Source organism: Cotesia typhae, unplaced genomic scaffold (assembly GCF_013202065.1).
Source record: "Cotesia typhae breed Kobodo isofemale line unplaced genomic scaffold, CoteBio_Ctyphae contig_5, whole genome shotgun sequence".
Classification (NCBI taxonomy): domain Eukaryota; kingdom Metazoa; phylum Arthropoda; class Insecta; order Hymenoptera; family Braconidae; genus Cotesia; species Cotesia typhae.
In genome coordinates, this window is record NW_027423757.1 from 9,193,680 (window position 1) to 9,213,571 (window position 19,892).

At 30.2% G+C, this 19,892-nt stretch overlaps 2 protein-coding genes across 8 annotated transcripts in view; one reads left to right on the plus strand and one right to left on the minus strand.

Annotated features, from left to right (window-relative positions):
* Positions 1-19,892, minus strand: part of Fstl5 (follistatin-like 5) — a 197,697-nt gene that overhangs the window by 147,904 nt on the left and 29,901 nt on the right. The gene's annotated exons all lie outside the window — the stretch shown is intronic.
* On the plus strand, positions 4-17,421 carry LOC141530917 (acyl-CoA Delta-9 desaturase). Of its 2 annotated transcripts, XM_074248306.1 has the most exons (7): positions 4-146; positions 8,529-8,741; positions 10,434-10,564; positions 15,044-15,249; positions 15,362-15,544; positions 15,790-15,859; positions 16,115-17,421. In XM_074248306.1, coding segments are annotated over exons 1-7 (1,005 nt in total). In that variant the 5' UTR covers positions 4-145; the 3' UTR covers positions 16,316-17,421. The 2 variants fall into 2 exon arrangements, with proteins under 2 accessions (XP_074104407.1, XP_074104409.1); XM_074248308.1 differs by lacking the exon at positions 15,362-15,544.

Consider the following 19,892-nt stretch of genomic DNA (forward strand, 5'->3'; position numbering starts at 1 on the left):
AATCATCGGACAGTCAAGTGTTTCGACAATATTATTAGTAATAATAATATTAAATACTTCTGAATAGCTTTTGGACTGCCGGAAAAGTGGTGATCTGAGTGTCAAAATTTAATATTGTCGAAAAATAAAATAAATAGTGTACAAAAGTGAGTATCAATAAATTTATAAAATAGTGTTTTTTAATTAAATTGAGTGACTAAATTTATATTTTAATTACTATTAATATTAATGTATTTATAAGAATCGTTTTTTCAAAAAAAAAAAATTTAGTTATTTTTTTTTTGCACGACATAAAATAATAATCGCGTGTACTTGATTAAAACGATATTAATTAGCGGGTAAACCCAAACAATTACTTGAGAACAATAAATGTACAGAATGAAAATTATATTATAAGTAGAATAATTGTGAGCAGAATTACGGATTAGTAAAAAAAAAAAATAAATCACGTAACAAAAATTTTATCGATAGCACTCCAGTTTTTAGACATTTTTAATAGCATTATCATTATTATAATTCTGCTTTTATTTAATCAACCGGTTGCAGACGAGAAGAAAGTTATCTACGAATATAGAACGATACGTTCACTGTAATATACGCAATGGATTTATAATCTGCGGTCACTTAACTACCGAGAAAAGTACATACATTTCTCTTCCTGTTCCTCCTTACCTACTGACATTATCGCTCTCATATATGGAATCGGCGGAGATATATTATTATAAACCTCAATCATCGTGTTACCGTCACGATTATCCCGAGTGTTGAATAACATGATAACCACCATCACCATCGCCATCAACCATCACCCATATCCTCATCTAGAGTTAAGTCGGTAGTATCTGTACCATACCCTATTATATCTGCTCTCACGTATTGATTTTCTCCTATTATCACTGTTGCGTCATATCATAAGTACTCTTACTAGTACCACTACCACTACTACTGCAATCACTATTAGTGTGAAATTATATGTAATGAAAAATGAAAGAAAGTTCTAGACTGATAACTAAACTAAACGGGATTAATACCATAATTGATATGGATTTTGTTACAGCATCAATTTCTCTAGAAGCAAAGTCTAATAATTGCACGTGTGACATAAGTGTTCACTGCTATGTTATGTCGGTATTTCTATCTTTGACATACAACTAATGTAAAAAACACTATTATGACCATCATAAAAAAGATACTTTATCGCTTTCATTTGTAATAAAAGTTGAATGTTTATCTTTATATGCGTTTTCAAAAACTATTAGCATGTAAATAATGAAATGCATTATTGCGTTTTTATGTGGTTTGTACACAAAGGGAGGTACATGTTTACAAAGTGACGAGTAAATATATTGCTAAATGATTTTAGATTTGAAATGTCAGCGATTATGGAAATGATGACAGTTTGGACGCAGAAATTCTGTATTAATTTTTTAAAATTTATACAAATAATTAGATGATTAGAGACTTTACTTTTACATTAGTTATTTTTTTTTAATTTAAAAAATCAAGCGATCCAAGTTCACTTTAAAATAATTCAGTTTTAGAGAGTAGTTTTGATTGAAAAGCATTTCCATTAGGATACAAAGTTAAAGGAATGCGGACATGTTATCCATAGACTGTTTTTTTTTAATTCGAGAACTACACTCAATTTTTTTTTTTTGAAATTAAAGAATGACGGCTTTTATCAGTATCATTAATCACTAATCATTACATAAAATTACATGAAACATGATACGACTTTTTACCAAATACCAGCTCGGAAAAAAATTGCAAATTACAAATCATGATACAGATTTTTTTATATCAAGCATAAACATTTTTTTATATAACCGTACATAAATTTAATATATTTTCTATTTGACTGATAATATATAACATAATCCATATCAACGGAATTTTACATGATAACTGTATAAATAACAAATTTACTAGCAACTAAGCTACATTATAGAGATATGTATATTCAATCAGTTCCTATTGGCCAAATTGAAAGATATTGCCCACTGACCGACACGCCATCAAACTAAAATACTTCTCTAAATATAATATGATGATATAATATAAATTTCCATCAAGAATTAACGTGAAAGCTCACATTGGTTTTATTAAATAAAACTAAATAAAATTGTTATGCATAAATGTAAAATTTCAATCTGAATTTTTTATTCATAAGAATTAAAACGAATTGACATTTAAATATTAACCACTTAAAATAAAATAAAAAGCGAAAATTCATTTACCGTCAAAAATATTAAATTAAAAAATTTATGAATATTTATTTCTTTTATATCTCGATGCTGGATCATTCTATAAAAATAGGAGATTATAATTCTGAAACTGAAGCTAAACATAACATTTTATCACCCATTACTCTGTCTTGTTTAATGACACATTTTATGGGTTCTTTCGCGACTAACAATGGTGTATGTTTTACAATAAATTTCAAGAAAAGCGAGTCATTATAAAACAGTTATAAATTACTTATTTTCATTATTTTCATTATATCAATGAGATACATAGAAAAAAATCGATAGTCCTTTCTTAACTTCTGTGGCGCGGATTAAGAATGAATAAAAAAAAAAAAAAGGAAATGAAATGACTAAGAGTAATAAACTTTTTATGTAAATTCTGTAGTACCGGTAGCGAAATACATCAGGATAACAAAAGGTAAAAAAAAGAATCAATTTATATTGGTCTTCGGTTTCTACTCACGCACGGAAACAGCAGTAACCAACCATGAATCCAATGGCAAACCACGGATATTTTTTTATTTTCCATTCCTAGAAACAGGAAGCTATATACTCATTGAATACTCACGTCATCCGTTTAACTCTCCCAAAGTGTCTACAATGGACAGAACGAATGTGTGATTTTCCATGAGCACAGCGCGCCGCTGGACAACCAATGGAAAAGCTCATCACATTGTCCATTTCGTCCCTGTGTCTATATCAACTGATAAAAAATCACTAACGCAAACGAGTGATTACATCCTATTTCAATTCCAAGTAAATTTCACCAATTTATCGTTAATTTTATTTCGTTTATGTTTTTTTGCACCAATTTACTTTTTTTGATGCATCAACAAATAATAAACGGCGGATTAAAGGGTCGGGTTGTATTTTTTTTATTACAGCAGTGAAAAAATAAATTATTTAAATTCGATCGCGATCTAAAAATTCAAAATGTATTTAATAGGACTAGTAAAATAAAAGTTGGAATTTTTGAAGCATAATTGGTTGATTAAGACACATGTTCAAGTTTTTCATTACACTATAACGATGCTAATTGACGGTAACACCTCGTTAATTTTTTCAGATGATAATTGTTACGTAAGTAAATTATTTTTATTTTGCAATTAAATTGTATTAATAGCAAGAAGTGTTTGGAAATAAAAAAATATGACCCGTATGTTGCCTGTATAGAAAGTAATGTTTTTGAGAGTGTAAGTCTAAGTATGAAGAAAATTGACATTAATTTAAGAAAGATTTATAGAAAAAAATTATGTAAGAAGCATTATTATTTAACGGCGGTTTGGTTATTAAAAATTTAACTACCCTTGAATAGTTAAAAGTGTACTTGTGGTGTTGAAAGTCTAGACATAAATAAACCAATATGGCATTTACAATACCTAGCAATTTATTATGCTTTCGCAAATGACCGTGCGTTTACTTATAGAAAATAAAGTGCGAAGGTAAAATTTGCAACACACAGATTACAGCGATTTACTTTTTTTTTTCTGACACTGACAAAACAAATAATTAATGATGTGTGCTATTTTAGTGGCTAAATTGTTAAGTTGCTCAACTTTTTAGATTAAAGACATGAATATTATTTATTATTTATTTTAGTATAGTTATTTTTATTCAACTTCCCTTTCACTTTGTTTTAACAGGTAAAAAATAGAATTCTAAAAATTACAACATTTAGACTATTGTTGGGATTCTTTTATATAAATATCTGCATTACTCGGTCGGAATGACAAAAGCGAATGAAATGCATTCAATCAATCGTACAAACTTGGTTTTTTCTTATTCTAAGAATTTTTTCTCTTTTATCTGATACCTCACGGATGAATTGATCGTCGCATTTGGCACTCGGGAAATAAAGAGCAGTCAGGAGAAAAAAGATGAAAAGAACCGGGTATTAAAAATAAAATTCAACAAAAATGATCCAAATAATATTCCCATCAGCTTTGCTGAATTTTTTTTTTTTTTTATTCTACTTTGTATTTATTTTATCAAATATATGGATTAATATTAAAAAGGTCGAATTTATAAATATAAAATAGAAAGCATTGCATGCATGATTGATTGTATAATTAATTGCTTAAACCTCGAAATAAATTTAAATTAAATGGTTATTTTTAAAACATTCGCATACTAAATTCAATTTTGACATATAGAAATTGGTTAATTATATTACTGTTGAAGAAAATACTGAAATAAAACAGAGAAAAATTTGTATCGAAGTAAAATGAACTCTTTGCAATATAAATTCAATTAAAATTTTTTATCTCGCATATAAAAGCTGCTAATGAATTTTTTTTTTAATAATATAATTTTTAATGTACATAATTAATATGTGAATAAATTATTTTCTTACTAAAAGATGTGAGTAAGACATTGAATTATCAATGTAAAATTTATTAAACCATAAAAAAAAAATTCGAAAATTGATTTTTGTCTATAAAATTGATCATAGCAATTTTAAGTTACCTAATTACGCAACAATGATTATTCAATCGTCTTTAAAATTTTTTCACTCCGACATAATTTTGAGTAAAACTGCATAATGAAGACGAAATAATAATAATGACAATTAATTAATAAAACATGCAGAGGAGTAATTGGAAAATGATATAAAAAAATATTTTGAAAAATGTAAAATTATGCGATAATAGATTCCACTGACTAGATATTTCAAACGTAAACAAAAGGATTGATAACATTTATTATAGAAGAGGTATGCTTGTGTGTGAATATACTCGATTCGGTGGCCGAGTTAATCGAATTTTGATGAGATGAAAATACTCATTCTGGCTCGGATAACACCGTAATTTGATATTGTTTTGCCGACGATAATAATGCGACTATCTGCTGTAATATATAATATATAATATCCAATATAGAATATATAATAATATACAGAAATAATGATCATAATAGAGCCCATAGGTTAAGAGTTTGGTAAACTGTATGTGATTAATTACGTGTACTGTCATGTCGCTACAATAGATTGATGAAAGTTGAATTATCCGGATATTTTGAAAAAGATGGTGTAAAAGTGGGCCAGGTGTTGGCGATTAATTTGATTTCAACCATTATTAAATATTAATTATCAATTTGTTTTATTCTCGCGTGATATATTGATAACTCATTAGCTCATATTAGTATTAGTATTAGCAAATAATTTGAAAAAGACTTAATATGCATATATATATATATATATATATATATATATATATATATATATATATATATGTGTGTGTGTGTGTGTGTGTGTGTGTGTGTGTGTGTGTGTGTGTGTGTGTGTGTGTGTGTGTGTGTGTGTGTGTGTGTGTGTGTGTGTGTGTGTGTGTGTGTGTGTGTGTGTGTCAATACGTTCACAAAGGATAACGAATGAAGCAGACTGCGATTAATATAAATTGCGTTGAGATTGCAACCTCGTTCGCAAACTTGAACTCCCGTACGAACACATTCACTCAACTGTGCGAAATCCGGTTTGTGGTTTATGAATGTGCATTATCGTTGCGATAAATTAACAAGAAAGTACTAATTATTTATCGATCTTTTAGAGAAATTTTACTTTAATTTTTTTTTCATTTTTAAATCAGTTCTCGCAAGAAAAAATTCAGAGCCAAAAAATGAGATTAGAGATTAAAAATCTGAAAGTATAAATACAATGAGGAAGTAAAGCTAATTATATAAATATAAAAGTATATATAATGAACTGATGAAATTATTAACCGATTTTTGACAGTCGAAAGTAAAATCCTAGAAAGCCAAATAATCAAAACAGCAGAAAATAATATTAATAATGCAACCTTTAGGCAGATAAAAAAAAATATTTAATCTACTCTCGCTTTGCAGCAAATCTCTGTTGTGCTATAATAATAATTTCACTCATAAGTTCGCTTAATTCTGATTGAAATTATTCATATCACTATTGCATACGGACTAAATCCAGTTTATATTCATATCGAATTCACAGTAAATGCCGAAAGGAACATAAAAGCGAGAATCGGAGAAGAAAAAGGCAAAACACATAAAAGGACATATCCATTGTTCTAAATTCAGGCATATTTATATCTGAGTTTCCGAATCATCGCTTCATTTTTTTTGTTAAATAATCTACTATTGTTTCACTCAATATCTCTTGCAGTTTGCAGTACCTCACGGCAGTCGATCGATCGTTATTATTATTTTTTTTATTTATTTTACGTTAACCGATAGGATTTAAAGTTGACGATTATATTTCTACGCATTCATACTTTATTCCTTCTATCTCTTCACCAGGTTTTTAATACTCGGTGTATTTATAACAAAGCATCATACTTTTTTAACTAACGATTTATTCAATACCTTAGATTTTATTTTATCCCGTTTACATTATTTCATGGAAAACTGCAAACAATTATGATGCAATATAACAAAAGCAAATTTGCATTATTAATAATTAATTGCGCCGTGCCACGGATAATGACAGACATTACAGATATGGAAATGATAGACATTAATTCACAAAGCAAAATAATTAATTTGATATCTCTAAACGGCAAACATTATGCGCTGTGGTTTATAATATGGCAATATTATAAAATTAAATCGAGTTAAATATAAAGTTTTTGACTCGAAGCGTAAAGACAAATAAACTTTCCAAGATGCAATCAAAGTTCAATGAACAAGAAGTTCAATTATGCAAGTTCATGGTTCATTACTACTCTAACATTAAGCGAGAGCGCAGACTAACCATTAGATTAGTTGATAATCTAATCTATTTTCTAAAACCGGTAACTATGATTTCATACGTGTGTTTATCTCTAGGAATATATATTTTTATTTGAAAAATCTGCCAATTCCTCCAGTGTGAATGCGAGCTTCAACTGCAATCTTTAAAAAGTTTTATTAAACATTACACGGGCATTTTATGTTAATTAAAATTCTTATAAGCCCGCTAAGACACTCAAATGCGCTTGAAATAAGTTCCCTAAACAAATATAATAAAAAGTACCGATTTTAATTAAAAAAAAAATTAAAAACTCTATCGAGTTATATAACTATTAAGATTTTATAGTAAAAATTTATATAATATAATGTAAAAAAAAAAACTTCTTGAATTAAATTTGAGTTTAAAAATGCTTGAATGAACAAATGCTGAGTAATTAATAATTAATATTTGTAAAGTTTAGTGATAAAATATTTGTTCGATGTTTTTTAAATATAACTACAAGTAAAATATAAAATTTTTATTGACGGAATAAAATAGAATAGTGAAATATGAAAGGACTATTTACAAAGAACGACAAACATGACTCATGACCTAACCAGTCCTGAGTTTCCGTAGTATTTGTAATGCCAAAGGTCAAACATTTGTGATGATGCATATAGATAGTTAGACATATAGATGTATGACGTATACTTGTATGATATAAACAAACACTTCTAACTAGTCCCAGTGGGCAAACTGTGACGGAAGACCGCAGAGACCCTTGAGTCAGGAATATTCGGGGTGAAAATGTGTAGGTGAGATTACATATGATATGAAACGAGAGACCGGGCACAGCTCAACGACATTTTGAGCATAACGTAGCGTAATGTATATGTGTACATAATACATATCTATATCGAAAAGTAAAGATGAACGTGAGTAGAGGCTCGAGGCGCATTAAAGGCTAAAGCAGCTTCCAGCTTCTACACACGAATACATAACAGCTGACATCCGTATGTGTAAAATATAAGCAGAACTACACAGTGTAGACCTTGCATGCAAGAGCACGAGGGATTGCATAATGTCGCCTTCGTTAACGCTTTAACGGGCAGAGTGTTAGACTATGTGCTCTCTAAAATTTATGATACTTTTCGAATGTCCAACAGTTCACTGCTAGTTTTCCCTTTTTTTCACCCTCCGCTCTTCCGGTCTTTCGCAGAAATGGTTTTACCTTGATTAAAAGAAAAACCTAATTTCAAACTCCTCGGATAAAGTTTTGTCGCAGAAGGTTTTGTCGTTATTTCAAAAAGTCACAAGAAAACTGTAATTATTTTTAGATATTACTCTGAGAAAATAATCCATTCAACTTTTTTAAAACAATTGATTCAAACAACTATTAAAATTCATTATGATCCGCGTTTTTCCTATCAATAATTTCAAAAGTTTGGTACGCGCAATACAATTAACTTGGTTTCCAAACCAATTATTTCTGCGGAGATCAGAGCTAGAATAATTACTTTGGAAAAGTATATCCGTGTTAAATGGAATTATAGTAATGTTTTTTTTTTGTTTTTGTTTTTAATTATATTTAATTTGTGTTTCAGTGTACACATCAACGGTAACACAGTTTAAAGAGCCTCCGAAAAAGAGACCTGTAAATGAAATCACTGTTGAAACTCTCTCAGCAGTTGATGAACCAGCAGCCGAGCAGCCTTTAATCTGGCGAAATATTATCGGAATTTTTTTACTTCATGCATTTGCTATTTACTCATTGGCAACTAGATACCACGAAGCGAAATGGCAGACATGGATATTCAGTAAATAATCTTATTACTTTAATACATTTATACTAAAATAAGCAACGTTGCCCCTATTCTCATTAATATCGTCCACTATAGTTTAACTGGAAAAAAATTAAGAACTTTACGGAAAAATTTTTTAAATTTCAGTTAATAAATAATTTATTAACAGTTAATTTACTAACAAATAAATTATTCTATCAGTGTAAAATTTTTCTGTTTGTTAAATTTTCTCCAGTAGTGTAAACACACGATACAATGGAAGAAAATAAAATTAAGCATTGAATATATCAATCCAAACTAACTCTTTCCGACTTATTTCCCTCACAACCCGAGACAGTTGAGTCCACGTGACTAAAGTCCTGCATAGAGGGCAGAACGAGAAACGCATTCGTAAAATACATCATTCCCTGGAGGAACGTGAGGAATACATTTTAAGAAAATGAGGCTGCCAACTCGTATCACTCCCTCCTCTCTTTCTCATCTACACTTATTTTTATCTCTCTTGATCCCACGAATTTCCCTTATCTGAGTCTCTCTCTCTCTCAAGCTCTCTCCACACAGTGGCTTCCAATACTCTCGTCAACATGTACGTGTACAGCATACGCAAAATCTTAATACATATACATGTATACATTCATCTCATATATTTTAAGATGCACCAAAAGCAGCGCTCTTTATATTTATACTTCAACTATCTATTTTTCTTTCCAGCCATTTCCGTATTTCCATCTTCATCTAGATCTTGGCGAATATCTTTTTTACAGAGCTTGAAATGGAGCCCGGAAATCGCTCTTGAATATCCCATCACTTTTACTGTATAATATGCTGCTGAGATAAGATACTTTTTAAGAATAAAAAATATATATATATATATATATATATATATATATATATATATATATATATATATATATATATATATATATATTATATATATACTAATAAAAGTCTGGCTCCATATCCAAAATTACATGGTAATGTTTTATTTACATCACACAAATCGTGTTACAGGTGCTATAAAGGCGTGAAAAAAATTCAAGTTTTTGAAGAAATTTTTTTTGTCAATATATTCTTTTAAATCATATATACGTCAATGAAAATAAAAAAACAACCTTTGATACACTGATAAATAACTGCAGTGTCGGATCGTTTAGTAATCCATACAACAAATGAATAAAAAATCTAACCGGAAAAAAACTTTTTGCAAATTTACATCAGAATACCTCTGCTTTACGTCATTGTTGCATTAATAATGCAAACCGTCGATATTATTAAGAAATAAGATGCAAAGCTTCACCGGAAATTCAAAGCTGGGCTCGTATGACTGATGAATATTTTATTGTCGCTTCTTTTATCTATGTACCGAGGTTACAATGATCGATACCATAACTAGAGGGAACGTCAATATAAAATAAGTGGGCCAATGACAGGTCAAGCCTTGTCGTTATATTACGTTAGATCGTGGATAGCTGATTGTAAATACTCACAATCAGCTATCCATCAGGGAACGTGATCGAGTAGCTGGAAAATCTCCGAGAATGTCTTGAATTTTTATAATGATTCTTAACTGCCCAATTGACCTCCATGTCTTTAAATTTTTCGGCAAAATTAGTTCAAGTTTTCGGCATTTAGATTTGTTGGTGGAAAAAATTGAAGCTTGTTTCAATTAATAAAAAAAATGATTTATGTTTATGAAATGGTTTTTAGGTCCTCTTTGGGGAATAGCTGCAGGTGTGGGAATCACTGGAGGGGCACATCGGCTCTGGGCACACAGGAGTTACTCGGCAAAAGTACCTCTCAGAATATTGCTGGCATATCTTTACTGCATGGCTGGGCAAGTGAGTACTTTAACAATTATCATAATTAACTAACAACCTTAAAAAGTTATTTTAATTCATATATTTATAACTTTTGAGAATGGTGTAAAGTTTAGTCATGTGAGAAGGTCATTTGAACTTGGGTACTTATGACACTGTTATCAATTTGATATATGAGGGAAGGACCAGGTGGTCATGCTTAGACACTTTTACTCACAGTTTAAAATTTTACAAAATTAAGAGAAGTACAATGTTTCCTGATTATTCTGTTAAGATTCGTGAATAAAATAAAATAATTCAAAAATTAATTTTTTCAACAAGAAAAAAACAAATAATTCAAAATTTATAAAATAGATTCTACAAGAAATATAAGGATTTTTCAAGAACTATCCAAGTGCCATTTCTAAGGTATTGATTGAAAAAAAAAATTCAATATTAAAAGAATAAGTTCCATTTGACTTTTTCAATCGTGTGGTCCCGAGAATAGTGAAATACGTTATTTTTCAGAAAAGGAAGCTACGTGTATTCTCCTCTACTTTTATCTCTATATATAATACATTATATCCATCGAATACAGCCTCTTTTAGCCAGTCACAGTCACATCTCTATCTTCTTATATTTTTAAACGTCGAAAGTTTCAAACTTCAAGCAGATCTCGATGCCACTTGCTCCAGTTACATACTTTTGTTCTCTTATATATTCCCATATTATCTCCATCTAGCCTCTTCATTTTTTTTGCCTTTTTTATTCGTTTTAAATTTTATTTTTTTCTCAAACTTTTATTATATTTCACCATCTTAAAACTTATATACTGTAATCAAGAAGATAATCCGGTGTTTAACGAAATCCAATAATGACTTTATAGAAAGTGGATTTGAATGTGATGCTTCAATTGGTTTGCTAAGCACTATTTTCATCCTCTTACATTTTATATTTTTCTTTTCCTATTTTCCTTATACTTATTTTACTTCTGCCACTACTTCTTCTTATTCTTATTTTCCTTTTGCTCCAGAGTCTCGAGTCTCGAGTCTGCGGTTGGATTATCCGCTCTGGGATTTGCATGACGACCTATCTCACTTTACGTGCACCACCCACTTCACTTTTTCCACCTACTTCCCCAGCTTTTCCATCTCTTCTTTATCTGTTGCTACTTTTCTCCTTTTTCATCTTTTCATACGTGAAAAATTATTTAAGTAATACGCAGTCGTTTTTGAGTTATCAAAATTCTATAACTTCAAAGCTTTTTATTCTTTCATACCATAAATCTTTTTAAATAATTACTTTAATAGTAATTATTTTTACATTAAAAACATGCTTGACATACATTCACGTATAAAGTTCGTCGCAAGCATATCGAAGGATGTCTGGAACCACAAACTAATCGAGCAATTTCATCCTACTTTAGTAACCTGATCTCCCTTGTGCTTCTAAAGGCTTCCTGCTAAATATCGATATTCGATCAGTCACGAGACTAATTTATACTCGAGTATCGAGAGTATCGTTAGTTATTCAAGAAACTTTATAGCATCCATCGGCTTATTTATATTTTTATAAAAATCAATAATCTTTCTATTTAATTTTAAAATTAACTCACGGTGTCTTTTTGGTTATACAATCTTTTATCCATTGGATTTTAATATCAAACTTTCATAAGCTCGAGTTACAAATTTAAAAGAATTTTAACTGCAAGACTGTTCAATAAAATTGCAATAAATTCAGAACGCTAAATTCAAGAATAAATAATGCAAAGTAATCTTTAAAATCTCAATCAATCAAGAATATTTACCTTGAACGTTTGATCTATTTATTTTAAATATAACCCATCAATACTGCCATGATTTTTATATTTAAAAAACAAAAATAGAGTTTAAATTATATAAATTAATAATTAAAATCAACACTTTTTTAAAAATGAATCTATTTTGTAAGAAATTTAATCAAGTGAAATTTTTTCGTATTTTCAACGCTTTAGTCAGAATTTTAATTTTGAATTAAAAAAAATGTTTACCTCTGAAAAATTATTTTACAAAATTATACACTAAAGTTTGGAGTTCAATGTAACTTTTACACACTGAATATTCATTTATTGATTAAACTGAAAGGTATTTTGAAATCCAAACCGCGGAAGCAGTAATTTGACACTTTATTTGAAAAGTTCTGAAATAGCAATACGTGGGTAAGCGCATCAGTAAATATAAATAACCTAGTATAGTAAAGTATTTGAAGAGGAAAAAAGTAGCATGAATAAAATGAAGGAAATAGTAGAGATGTATCTGAGCTGGAGGCTATTTCAGTCACGGGGCAAGAAATGTCGAGTGGACCGAGATCTAGGACAAGAGAGAGGGAAGTAGAGGGCGTAAGACACTATCACACACACGTATCAGAAATAGGTAGAGGGGTTGCAAACCGAAGCGAATTACCGGACCTCATCCCTTCGTCCACTTCGGATTATCCCGGCAGCAACGGCGTACACGCCAACGTATACAACACACTGCACATACACCAGAACCAGAAACAAGAGAGAGTCATAGTATCGTACGTGCAATTTCGCGAGTCGAAGCAAACAAATATCGGTTACAATAGTATATTACTATGGGCGGATAACCGCGATATGTTTTACCTCAATTGCTTACGTGTGCTCACGCGGTATAAACTCGATCTGCACGAACAAATCCCTCTTTTATTCTTGACATATAATATGCTTACCCACTCTCATAATCAAGAATGCGAGGATGCAATAATTGTTACCCGATTTACATACATATGTGCATCTAAAGGAATTAATACCGTCGCTATTCCCTCATTATAGCAGCTGTACAGTACTAATTGCTTGACAAATTGATTCTGGATCGAGCAAAATGATGATACAAATTTAATGATCTAATATGTTGTCAAACATGACGAGTTATCTTTATTGAACAAATAAAAAATTTGAGAATTCCTACAAAATTAATATTACAAAAAATGAATAACTCCTTTTCTTTAGTATGGGCAGCAATTGGCCTTCAGCTGTAAGACCGATTAAACAGTAGCGACTACCTCCGAGTAAAGAACGCTACAAACAAAACAAAGTAGTGTTAACGGTTATAACCCGACATTTATCAACATCTGAGCATTAAGCACCGGGTATTAGTTAGTATGTAGTAACTGAACAAATCTTTGACATCAATCTGATAGCAATGTACTGATAGATACGATAGACTAATCATTTCCATCGTCATAGGTAATCAAGATTGTAGATAGCCTTGATGCATAATGCAGATGTGGGCGTAACTGCTAGTTGATTAATTTCATTTTCAATTACGCTTCCGTGTTGCTAAATAAACATACTGTTTATTCAACTCCGTTCGTAAAAAATTTATGTAGAATTACGTAGCAACACGCAAAGGCAGTGACATTTATAAAACTTCAGTGAATATTTCATCAAAGTAAACCTTTAATACTAAAATATTATTTCTTAAGAATTTAATCTAACCTATTGCTCGAATGGTAAGAAATATTTGAGATATTTACTCAATACTGTGATTAAAATTCTATAAAATAGTAGAAAGAAATTAAATAAGATATTGAGCGCAGCAATAACGATGATGCAAAAATTTATCAACTTCAGTTTTTTTTTTTTTTTAAATTTGTTTTTTTCTTGTGGAATTTGGAAAAGTAAATAATTCAAATTCAGATCATAGCTCTAAACTTTTTGTTTTCTTGAGGTTTAAAGTTTGGAATATATAGTTGGGTGGAAGCCTCCTGAGTTTGATGTGACGAACCACTTGAGAGCTTTGAACATACTCTTGGAATACTTCTGCGAATTTTGAGAAAGGTTTCTCTCTTGACTACCAAGCACTTGGTCAGCTTTCATATGCTTCTCTTTTGTTGAACTTCTACTGGCTGACCAACAGTCATTGGGTGCTTGCACAGTAAATATACGCGCACAGTTTATCGTGGAGTTGCATCGTCCAGCCACAAGTGAAGTGTAGTATATTTATGTTCAAGTGATATCTGCTTTATACACATGCCAAATACTGCATAGCTATTGTAAAAGTAAAGAAAGTTTGGCAAATTGTTACGCCGGATAACGAGTTTTGAGAATACTCGCAATCAGCTGAAAAGTTTTCATCGAATGTGAGACTAGACCCGAGAGATAATAAAATAAGTGAGAGAAAGATCCTGCGAAATCGGACGATCAACTTTTCAGTTCTTTACCAAGAATGGATCAAAAGAAAATCTACAAACTTTTTTTTTTTGTTTTTTATCAAACTGATTGTGAATTACTGACACTGCAAAAATTTTTCTCTATGTATTTGTTTGTTCACTTTCGATGTTACTAATAAAACTAAAACTTTATAAAATCAAAAGAAAAAATTCAAACTTGCTGCAAAGACTTTCCTTAAAAAATTGACTATCACCAAAAATTATATAAAATCATGAAAATTTTTAAAAATAAAAATGTGCCCGTCAGAAAATTTTCTTTGTTCTGTTAATTATATAAATGATTTATTTTAGACACACATGTCCAAATGGATCCGTGATCACAGGACTCATCACCGTTACAGCGAAACTCATGCTGATCCTCACAATTCACACCGAGGCTTCTTCTTCTCTCACGTAGGCTGGCTAATGATGCGTAGACACCCCGCAGTGAAGAAGTATGGAAGCAAAATAGACATGAGTGACGTTAAAAACGACCCAGTCATTCAATTTTTTGACAAGTACGTAGTTTTGAAAGCTTAAAGCCCAAAATTATTTAATGAATAGTCTTGTTTGATTAATAAAGTATGATGTAATGTAATATAATAACATAATACCCGCTTTTTTGCAAAGGTATTACACCCCAATTATGCTCTTCGCGGCCTTCGTATTGCCGACGATGATACCTGTTTATTGTTGGAATGAAAGCTGGTCTATAAGCTTCAGAGCAGTAATTATTCGCTATGTTTGGTTGTTGAACGCAACCTTCGCCGTCAACAGCTTCGCTCACATGTTCGGCAATCGTCCGTACAACAAGTAAATACCTAAGCTAGTTTTGAAACTGACCCTTGATACCTAAATGAAGCTTCAACGATTCACAGCGATCCTTATCACTGATAGCTTTCAAACTCTGTATATCGAATCAATAACTTTCAAGAGTAAAACTATCAAACTTTTGCTATTAAATATTGGATACTGCAGCATTTAATTCAATATTAGAGATACTCTCGTTCGAATTGACGCCTTCTCTTTTTAACTATCATTTCAAATAATTATTTCAGAACAACAAAGCCCACGGAGAACTCTACAGTGGCATTTTTCACTCTCGGCGAGGGTTGGCATTCATACCATGTGAGCGTTTTTTTTTTCTTAATTACGATTTTTTACTGTAACATATATTTATTATAACCTTAAATGATTATTTTTTAATTTGAAAATGTCAATTTAAAATTTCGTCTTTCATCTAATTAAAATTATACTAGACACTGTTGTTAGTCATTTACAGTCCATTTTCTTTTGATATAGAAATTTTTTGGTTTACAATGACTATGATTAATAAATTATTGCAATAAAATGTCACATCTAAATTTAAAAAATCACTTGCAGCATACGTTTCCGTGGGACTACAAGGCAGCTGAATTGGGCGCTTACGGTCTCAATCCAACAACAGCATTTATAGATATTATGTCGTGGTTTGGTCTTGCTTATGATCTTAAGAAAGTGAACAAGGAATTGGTCGAGCGAATAAGTCGCAGTAAGGGTGATGGAACTGACAGTTATTGGGGCAACAAGCACTCTCACTACTGATTCGTTTCATAAAATAATCATCAGAATATTATTAATTTAACTATTCAAAATTTCTATCAAAATACACAGCACTACTTCTCAAATTAAGTAATTATTCAAATTGTTCGGTAACAAGTGCTTTAATAGTATTAGAAACAGTTGTTCACAACAGTTTATTGAAGGTTATTTATCATATTATTAATTACACTATTAAATAGAATTATATATATATAATTATAATTTTGATAAATTTTTGAAACCGACAGTAAATTTGGAATTATAATTTAATATATAAATTTAATTTAAGCATATTTCGTTAGAATATTTTCATAGTGCTTTGCATAATATTGAAGATGGATAAAAAAAAGTAAATGGTTAATATAATAAGTTTTAACGTAGATTGAATGAAGATGGAATTTAATTTATCGCGGTAGTTATAATATTTTGTCAAAATCTGAAATACAATATACGGCATTTTTTTTTTTTAAACCGAACATAAAGTTATAAAAGTATTTATTAATTAATGTGTTGTAAAAATACCTTGTGATAAAAAAGGCTATATAAATATTTAAAAAAGTTGTCAATTTAAATGTTGTGTAAACGTGCAAAAATAGTAAGCCGAAAAAAAAAATGTTTGATAAATTTATGCGGCAGTTAACTCACGTAATAATAACTATAAAAAAATAATAATAAATATAACGCGAAAGAATGAAATGAATAAACAGTTAAATGATTCATATGATGCAATAGAGCGGCATAATATATATGTTTTTTAAAAATGGTACATTTTACAGTTGGTGAATACATTCAAATCAATAGTCGCAAGATTCCGTTTCACGGTTACTTTAACAAGTTTTTTGGCGAAACCTCGTGAAATCCCTCAAATTCAATATGCCGGTCAACCGTATGGAAATTAAACTCCGAAAGTTTTCCAGTTTCAGTCTAAATAATTATTACTTTTATATATATATATATATATATATATATATATATATATATATATATATATATTTTTATAAATATTATTTTTACTTGATTTTTTTGTCGAATAAATAAAATATTTTTTAAATTTTAGATGATTTTATGAAAATCTATTTTTTTTTATATATTATAAGAAGTATGTTTATGATTATATATTGTATGATTATTATTACATAAAATAAATTTTTTCACCAAGAAAAAAAATGTTATTTTTATTCTACAACCCTCTGTAATAAACTTGGTAACCATCAAATTGATTGGACTTAATAAATCCTTATTACTTCCACTTGAAAGTGTTCGCTCAAAGGAGAAAAATTATGCTTTGTCGATTTTCAATAATTCAATCCCTAAGCCCTCGAATTTTGTAAAGCTAAAAAATACCACTATAATACGCCTCATTTGATACATATTTTATCGTAACTCATTTACATCAAGTCCGTAACTTTAGATCGAATACTAAAAAATAATCCACTTCTGAATATATTGAAGCATAAAAGCGCCCTATTTTTTGAAAAATTGAAATAAATTAATTTAAAAAATAAAATCCTATTTCCTGCTTCTAAATCCAACGATAATAATGACGACAAAAAGAGAAAAAAAAAAACAAAACTATAATAATATGCAAAAAAATACCGTGAACATTTTGATAAAGTGAAAAAATCCCGAAAATGAATTGGGAAATTGCAGGTAGTTGTTAAGATAGCGATAAAACTCGAGTGACTTTCTTCATCACATCACACCCTTTCTTTAAACTTGGGGCACTTTTTATATTTTTATATTCTCCCCCGGCTCGTTTGCCACGTCACGAAGCTCTCCGACGCAGAGAATAAAGGAGTAAAAAAAAGAAGAACGTCACAAAGTAATGTGTATAAGAGGGTGAGGAGATTTCGAAGTTCATGGCAAGCATCAGCCAAGTAAGGAATCCCATTTGAAGTGGCTTGGGAGAGTTTTGGCGAGGCAATGGCGAACGGGTCATAACTGATCCCTCGTAAAAGAAAATAAAATTAAAAAAATTAAAAATAACGGAAGCAGGGTGACTGCACAAACCGAGGGTACGGGAAATGACGTCATGAATTTAAAGTCTTGGATAAACCGTTCTATAATCCGTAATTTTGGAAAGAAAATTTAACAAGTTATACGCTCGCTGGTTATAAACGGTTATGTTATCCTTGAGAAAAAAAAAATAGTAAAAGAAGAAAACGCGTATATACCGTTTTCTCTTTGTCTTTATACTGCGTATAGCCTCTTCTAAGCTTTTTACTGTTTTTTATTACGTAAATCTCTTCAAGAAAACGATTTTGTATGCAAAATTTAGCATTTCTTTTTTTAATTTTCATCCGGCTATGAAACACCTATGAAATTTTAATTCCAAAAAAAAAAAAAGAATATAAGGGATAAATAATAATAACAACATAATCTTATGAAAATTTAGTATTCTTTTGTTCCTTTATGCCAAGAAAAGTTAACAAATGAATATGCGGTTATACCAACACATTTAGCTCCCCTCTTTTTAAGCGTATGACCTACACTAGGTACACACAGAAAAGGAGCAAGAGGATGAGGAGTACGTAATTAAAACGACGTAGTGAGAAATGCCGACAATGAATCACGGCCTCGAGACATTTATACCCCACGAGTATAAATGATGTAGGAAAAAGAAAAAAGTAAATGACTTCAAGAAGTCTTCTGAGACAGGAGGTTCCGAAAAAGGAAGTCAAAGATATGGCTTGGCACAATGGGCAAAAGAAAATAAAATAAAAGCTACGCTAAGCAGAAAAAAGTGTACCGTGCACCGGTATACCGTTCTCATTACGATCGCACGGAATTTATAAGAACGCGATCTTTGAACTTCTTTAAAGTTTTAAAAAACTTCTTTTAAACTTTTCGCTATTGTTTGCCACGAGTCTCGTGAATCGCGTGGCTCCCTCATTAAAAGGACTTCACCTCAAACAAATGTGATACTGCGATTGAAAAGCAATCAACGCCACGAACCTGTCCTTCATTGAAAACTTTGAATAAACTCGTATAAAAAAGAAATAAATAATTTAAACTTCACAGGTAAAGTTGATTTTTGCAATAATACACGAACTAGGGAACAAAATTCTTCCAAGAATTTCAGTAATTAATTTACAATTGAAAAACTTAATTATAAAAATTTTATTTATAATTAAATAAATGCAATTTTAAGCGCTTAAATATGGAATTAGCGAGAAGTTACAGGGATAGCCTTTACGGTCAACCGTTTTCCAGATTTTTTTTTTTTACTAATCATTGAATTGAAGATAAACAATTTTTCGTAAGAGTACACTCTTTTTCTTAGTAGAAAAAAAAAACAATGTAAGTTATTATATATCTATTTCATTGCCTACTAGTTTGTCTCCTTTAGGTTTATTTCCGATTCATTTCACTCACTCGGGGCAAGTTTAAAAAGTATAAGAGCTATAAATTTAATTCTACGCAATCGCCCTGGCGGCACTGCCAATCTTTCATGAAAATCCTCCACAAGATCCACGGTCCAATCAGTGGTGCAGCAAACTCAGCAGAAAAAACATTCTCAGTGAAAGAAACAGATACTATCAACCGTATAATAAATAAGAAGAAAAGAAAATAACACAAA